At 33.7% G+C, this 7,843-nt stretch overlaps 1 protein-coding gene across 2 annotated transcripts; it reads left to right on the top strand.

The window, feature by feature from the left end:
• The first annotated feature begins 243 nt into the window (after positions 1 to 243).
• LOC114397586 (potassium transporter 6-like) lies at positions 244 to 6,330 on the top strand. 2 transcript variants are annotated; one of them, XM_028359689.1, is made up of 8 exons: positions 244 to 458; positions 571 to 1,063; positions 1,152 to 1,205; positions 2,894 to 3,154; positions 3,237 to 3,289; positions 4,238 to 4,361; positions 4,459 to 4,713; positions 5,091 to 6,330. In XM_028359689.1, the coding sequence occupies exons 1-8, from the start codon at positions 411 to 413 to the stop codon at positions 6,152 to 6,154; spliced, it is 2,352 nt and encodes a 783-aa protein (XP_028215490.1). In that variant the 5' UTR covers positions 244 to 410; the 3' UTR covers positions 6,155 to 6,330. The 2 variants fall into 2 exon arrangements, with proteins under 2 accessions (XP_028215490.1, XP_028215491.1); XM_028359690.1 differs by having other exon boundaries at positions 245 to 449.
• The last annotated feature ends 1,513 nt before the right edge of the window (positions 6,331 to 7,843 follow it).

Genomic DNA, 7,843 nt, shown 5'->3' with positions numbered 1-7,843 from the left:
TCAATAAAAATATTTCTACTTTATGTTTTTTAACCGGTGTCCTAAGTATTTTTCTTAAAATAATCAACACGATGTTTCGTGTGTATCTTCCTAATTCTTGAAACACATGCACTACCGGGACCTCCTTGAATCCTTGAATGTGTTTAAAAACTCTATTATGGATCTGGAAAGTTGAATAAAGTAATATAAAATATAGAGACAGCTTTATTTTATTTTTAAGAATTGTTCTGTCACGGTGTCACACTTATGAACATATATTAATTCCTTTATATGTCGTTGTGTTCTATTTCCTATGTGTTAGCTCCAAACTGGGGAGAGAGCTTTTGCAGCAAAAGGGTCTTGTTCAAAGCTTTTGGTTTTCAGTTTGAAAGCATAAAAATGATTCTTTTAGATTTCTAATAGCACATGTCATGGATCTGGACCGTGGGATTGTTCAGAACTCTGATAAGGTGAATTGGGTATGCTAAAAAATGTGCAATATTTTTCTTTTAGTATTTTTCTTTTTTGTTATTGTTGTTGTTGATTTGAACCGTGTTAGTCTTGAACCAGATTTTTTTTTTTTTTTTGTAGAGGAAAGAATCATGGAAAACGGTGTTAACTCTGGCATATCAGAGTCTTGGAGTAGTGTATGGAGAGATTAGCACTTCACCACTCTACGTGTACAGGAACACATTTGCTGAAGACATTGGTCACTCAGAGACCAATGAAGAGATTTATGGTGTTTTGTCTTTGGTATTCTGGACTCTCACATTGGTGCCTTTGGTGAAGTATGTGTTCATAGTGCTGAAAGCTGATGACAATGGTGAAGGTGGCACGTTCGCACTGTATTCTTTGCTGTGTCGCCATGCCAAGGTTGGCTTGTTGCCTAATTGCCAATTGGCCGATGAGGAGCTCTCGGAGTACAAAAAGCACAGCTGTGGCATGGCACCGGAGAGAAGCCTTGCCTTCAGGCTCAAGTCCTTGTTGGAGAGGCACAAGGTCTTGCAGAGGATTTTGCTGGTTCTGGCTTTGTTAGGGACTTGCATGGTGATTGGTGTTGGAGTCCTTAAACCTACTATTTCTGGTGATTATGAAAAGTTTTTTTTGTCTTGATTTGAAATATGTACTTTTGGTGTCTGTTAGTTACACTGTGTTGTTTGAATTGAATGCAGTTTTCTCAGCAGTGTCTGGCCTTGAGCTTTCAATGTCCAAGGAGCATCACAGATGTAAGTTCCTCATCATGACTTTCTATGTTTGGTCATGGCATGTTTTTGCTCGTTTAGGACTTGGAGATGGGTCATCATTGCTTAATTTTCTTGCTGAGTGGTCAAAAGGAGATTTATTTTTATTTGAATTTATTTTCCATTGCAATTATTTATTAGTGATTTTATCTCCTTGGTGTGTATGTTCTCATTTTCTCTCCTTTCTAGTGTTTCTTAGTTCTCAAGTTTGGAAGGTTTGTAATGAAAGTTATAAAAGGATATGCCCGTGCTCTTTCAGGAAGACCTTTATTTGTACCTTGAAATTAAAATCAGATAGGTTATCACATAAAAGGACCTCATTAATCTGGCCTGCATGCTTGTATTGTACCCTTTTACAATGCATTTAGCATGCAAGTTAACAACGAGTTTGATAATTGGGTGGATCATGAAATAATGATTGTCACTTATAAGTAATATATTCATGGTGACTTTGTGAATTTTGATACTGGTATGGATCATTTCTGACATAGCCTGAGATGTAGCTTTTTTGATGTTGCAATAATGAAGACCCTTAATGCAAATGATAGTTTTCTTCTAGACTTTGACTAGTGAAATTTTTATGGTGTCAGAAGAAAAAGAAGTGAATCATTGTCCATAGGTTGTTCCAGTTTAAGGCAAAAGCTTATTAGATTGGGTTTTCCTTACTGGCAATCCTCCAATAGTTCTTATTAGAACTTGGTGAGTTTAGTTTTATTTAAACTAAATTTTTCAGAGGTAGGTAGGAGGGAGAGGGAGAACTGCTTTGATTTTTTGTGATTAATTTCAGACATTCATTGAAACTTAAATTATGTGGAAAAAGAAATTCTCGTATTGACAAAGATCTATAGGGTCCTTCACCTTTTCTGCACTATCACTCTAATACTGTTAGAATATCAAGCTATATTGGTACTAAATTCAGGAATAATTTCAGTTGATGTGAGAGTTGGAGAGATTGATTGTCTGATATTGTTGTAGATATGGCTAGATTTAAGCATATACACCTACACGGCTCTTTTCTAATGATTTGTTGATTCAGCATCTATGTATTTTATCTGCCAAAGGAAATTGCTTTTGTCACATTGCTATTGCTTCCTAGCTTGGGAATTAGGACTACCACAAGGTCAAAGTGGACTCGCATGTCCATCACAAATTTTATTCTGTTTGAAAATCGGTTTGTGTGTAAAGATCTTGTGGAAAAGGATAAGTTCATAAGAGAAAGTTGCTACCCACCATAAGAATAAAACAAATTAAGAAATAAAAAGTTGCTACCCACCATAAGAATAAAACAAATTAAGAAATAAAAAGTTGCTACCCACCATAAGCCTTTGAAATACCACTTAGAGCTATGGATTAACTGGCATGGGGTTGTTCAAGCTTAAATAAATGGTTTCGAGTTTGACTCCTAAGAGCCATAGATATGCAACTACGTTAAATACTCGAAAGGACAGTTTTATTACCCTTAGTGATCCTACTACCCAGCTTGAGCAGGATTGCATCCATTAGAAGATACATGTAATCTTAAACCAAAAAAATTAAGCTTGTGAAATGTGAATTGACTTGATTTATGTTTGCTTACTGTTTATCTAGTTGTGCTTTTTCTTTGCATATAGAATTTTGATATCACTCTTCTATATGGAACATGACTCACTAATAGCACTTGTAAAACTTGACAGATGTAGAAGTTCCAGGTGCCTGCATCATATTGATAGGCTTGTTTGCCCTTCAACGTTATGGCACAGACAAGGTTGGCTTCTTGTTTGCCCCCATAGTTTGCATATGGCTCTTCTGCATCAGTGCCATTGGTATATATAATATCTTTTACTGGAACCCTCATGTGTACCAAGCACTCTCTCCATATTATGTTTTTCAATTTTTAAAGAAGACTAGAAGAGGAGGTTGGATGGCCCTTTGTGGAATTTTGTTGTGCATAACAGGTTCATTTCTTTACTTGGTGATTGATAAAATCAAATTTTATGCCAATTTTCCTGTTTTCTAATGCTTCTTCCAATTTTACAGGATCAGAAGCCATGTTTGCTGGTCTTGGGCACTTTTCCCAGCTATCAATCAAGGTATGCTTTTTTAAACATGGTTTTTGTTGATATAAGGTAGGTGGTTGATCTACCTTACTATAGAAACAGTAGTATACCATGAATTGATTTAAAGCTTGACATGTTGAAATTTAACTCCAATTGGATCACTCCGAAAATTGTAGCTTGTCTTAACTGTTGTTTTGACATGATATATGAATGGTAGCAACTGTGTCACCCCCATTCCTTAACTTTGAGAGATACATGATCTATGTACAGTGTTTATTTGGTGTCTCTTCTAGCTTCTTCTTTTTCTATGCAGTTGAATTGATCAACTTCAATATTCTCATAGGTCATCAGGGCAATATTAGAAGCATACTCTGTACATGCTATTTACTTATTTCTATTAAATTTGTGTAATATAGCCAGAAATTAATTGCTGGACTTCAGCCATATTTTACCTATACTCTAGACCCATTATTTTAGCTCCTACTCTTTTAAATTAACTTTGGCTATCTAATATTTTGCTTTCTAATGTTTTCTGAGTATTTCAAACTTTTGTGCATTGACATAACTAATTTTATAGGCATTAGATGTTGGTGAATTTTTGTGAATGTCTTTTTAGCTAAGAATCTAGGTCTAGAGGTTAAGCAAAATCTACTGGTTTGTCCTTGTTCTCTAGTCTGCATCATTTTTCTTCTTGTCCCTGTCTTACTTTTCTACTTTATTCCTCAAATACTTCCTGCATTTATTTTGCTGGTTCCGCCTGAACTTTATTCCATTCCCCACATTCAATTTCAAAACTCTCTAATGATAGTTTTTTAATATGTCTCATTACTTGTTATTTGTCAATAATTTGATGGCTTCTAGTTCTGGGAAAAAGAAAACACTATTCAACACTAGTATTTTGATTTGTCTAGTTCTTTAATTTAATAGATTTTGGAGATACATATTTTGTATTTTGTATGATAAATGTTCAAATTTCTGTAGATTGCTTTCACCTCTTTGGTCTATCCATCTTTAATCCTCGCGTATATGGGGCAAGCTGCTTATTTTTCTAGACATCATGATGTTGAGCAAGAGTACCACTTTGGCTTTTATGTATCTGTACCAGGTAGGTAATATAATTTGATCTTTCTGAGAAAGGGTAGATGAAAAACTTATGGAGAAATTCTCCAATAATTGAAAGATTTGACTGTTTTGTCTTTCAGAGAAGTTGAGATGGCCTGTTCTTGTGATAGCCATACTTGCTGCGGTTGTGGGAAGCCAATCCATCATCACTGGAACTTTCTCAATCATCAGGCAATGCTCTGCATTAAGTTGCTTTCCTAGAGTTAAAGTGGTTCACACTTCATCCAAAATCCATGGACAAGTATATATCCCTGAGATCAACTGGTTGTTGATGCTCTTGTGTTTGGCTGTAACTATTGGTTTTAGAGACACAAAGCTTATGGGTAATGCATCAGGTAAGATCACTATTACTTCAAATATTGAAGCAATACTTAATCAAGAGGATGGCATTTTCCCTGAAGAGAAGTGTTGGCCACACATTTTGTTACATACTTCTTTTAACAGACTCTCTGTAATTGGAAATTACAAAAACAACCATAAGACTCACTAAATAATTAAAAAGTGAGACCCACAAAATTTTGTAATTTTTAATAAATTTTAGTCAATAATAGAAAGTCTGTTAGAGATTATGTTGTTGACATTTCTCGTTTTTGAAATATGTAATTAGTATCTCTTTATAATTGTTTGAGTTGGATCTCAACTAGGGAGAGAGTAGCATAGTGGTCTTAACTAGCATATACTTCTTTATGACATAGTGCACTGTGCACAACAGGTTTGGCAGTAGTCTCAGTGATGCTGGTCACCTCATGTTTGATGTCACTGGTTATTGTAATCTGCTGGCACAAGAATGTTATGCTTGCAATTGGGTTTGTTCTCTTCTTTGGCACCATTGAGGCCCTCTTCTTCTCAGCTTCTGTGATCAAGTTCTTCGAAGGAGCGTGGGTGCCGGTTGCTTTGGCATTTGTGTTTCTGTCAGTCATGTGTGTGTGGCACTATGGCACTCTCAAGAAGTATGAATTTGATGTCCAAAACAAGGTTTCACTTAGCTGGTTACTCAGCCTTGGCCCTACCTTAGGCTTTGCAAGAGTACGCGGGATTGGCCTTGTGCACACTGAGCTAGTGTCTGGAATCCCTGCCATTTTCTCCCACTTTGTGACCAACCTACCAGCATTCCACCAAATCCTTGTCTTCCTATGCATCAAACATGTGCCAGTTCCACATGTTAGGCCTGAGGAAAGGTTCCTAGTTGGTCGTGTCGGTCCAAGAGACTTCAGAGTTTACAGGTGCATAGTGAGGTATGGATACCATGATGTCCACAAAGATGATGATGAGTTTGAGAAAGACCTTGTGTGCAGCATAGCGAAGTTCATTCAAGCAGGAAGTGGTGGTGGATGCAATAACTCGTCAAATGATGAGCCTGAAAAGGGTGGTGGCAAAATGACAGTTGTTGGAACCTGTTCTAGTACTAGCCACCACCCCATTTTGGTTAGTGAGAATGCTCATGAGGTTAATCATGTGGACAAAGCTGAGACATCATCAGAGTCACACAAGGTGGTCAAACCAAAGAAAAAGGTTAGGTTTATTGTGCCTGAGAGTCCAAAGATTGACACTGGTGCAATGGAGGAGTTGAAAGAATTAATGCAAGCCAGGGAAGTTGGGGTGGCCTACATTATAGGACAGTCCTACATGAGAGCCAAACCAGGGTCCAGCATGTTGAAGAAGTTGGCCATTAATTTAGGGTATGAATTCTTAAGAAAGAATAGTAGAGAGCCCTCCTATGAACTTAGTGCTCCCCATGCATCCTCTTTGGAGGTTGGGATGATGTACCAAGTTTAATTTTGGTTAAACAAATGATATAGAGTATGTAATCATCATGTACATGTTATCATCTTGTATGCATAGTCAAAGAGCCATCACCACTTACCAAGTGGTGGTACAAAGGTAGTGTACAAATCTTGTCTTTGCTCGTCTTCGGTATACTAGATCACTTGCACATGGCTTCTTCATTTTCATCATGAACATTAGGAACAAAAATAAATCAGGCAGTGAGTGAGATAGGAGATTAAAACTTGGCTCATATCAAACCTATATATACTAAATAAGTCACACTAAGATTTTTTTAAAATTATTTAATTAAAAAGTCAAACTTTAGACTATTAGAATCGGTTATGGCATAATAGGTTAACGTATTTAATTTATTAATAATAAAGCAGATCAATAATTAGTATAATAATTAAAATTTGCCAATGTATATTCATTTACTTAGAAAGAGTGTGCATCTCAAAAGAAGAAAAAAAAAACTGTTAAGAGAGTTTAGCTTAATTGGTTAAATAGAGTGTGGATGAGTTACTATAAATTTCCTAACACTATTTTTTATCATCGCAGATTAAAAAATACTTAGAAAGAGTGCATTATTTTATAACACACTTAAGATATAATTTGCTAATATACTTTTTAAAAAAAAGTAAGTAAATGTATGTTAACAAATTTCACAAGTGGGTGTATATTTTTTTATTGGTCAATATTAATTGTTAGTTTTTTATTAGTTGGAGGATTCGAATAGGGGTGCTTGTGTTGTGTTTGGTTCGGTTTTCTACACAAAAAACCATCTAAATCAAACATAAATTAAAGATGTGGTTCATCAAATCTAAATCAAACCAAACAAATCTCTTACAATTTAGTTCTATCTAGTTTGAAGATTTTTTATTTTTTTAATCTATTATCATAATTTAAAATCTATTAACAAAAATTAGAAAATTATTATACTTTATTATTTTAAAATAATTTTATTTTTTATTATACTTTATTTAACATATTTTAGTTAAAAATTATTTTTATACTTCTATTTAACATTATTACAAAATCACTAGATTTTTTACCCGTGCATCACGGTTAAACAAAGAGTTTGAGTGTTTTCTATTTTTTATTTAACTGTAAATATAGGCATAAACGTCTATAAAATAAATATCACAACTTTTACTTAAATTTTTTTATCTAATTGATGCCATTTTTCTTTAATATATTTATTTTTATTTAAAGAAATTGAGCAATTGAACAATATTGATAAGAAAATATTTTAAATATGCATCCAATTTTATAGGAAACTACTCAAACTAGTGTAACACCCGTGCCTTCCACATGTATTAAATTTATACTTAATAATTTATAACTTTTTATTTTATTTTATTATGACTTATTTTATATATATATATATATATATATATATATACAAATATTTATAAATAGATAAAATAATTTTAAATATAAATATAAATAGCATAATAACCGATACTTTGTACAGGTGTTAAGGTTATAATTAATAAATTTTATATATTTTATCATATTTCTAATTTATTTTTTAATTTTACAAAAAATATATATTAGTATGTATGAATATATATATATATATATATATATATATATAATATTTAAATATGTATGTATTCCTAAATATATATTTGCACTTGTGTTATATATAGGGGCGAACATGACCCACTTCAGATTGCAAACCCGACCCAATTTGAA

The sequence above is a fragment of the Glycine soja genome, chromosome 18 (assembly GCF_004193775.1).
Source record: "Glycine soja cultivar W05 chromosome 18, ASM419377v2, whole genome shotgun sequence".
NCBI classification, from domain to species: domain Eukaryota; kingdom Viridiplantae; phylum Streptophyta; class Magnoliopsida; order Fabales; family Fabaceae; genus Glycine; species Glycine soja.
This window is presented reverse-complemented; position numbering and strand designations above follow the sequence as displayed.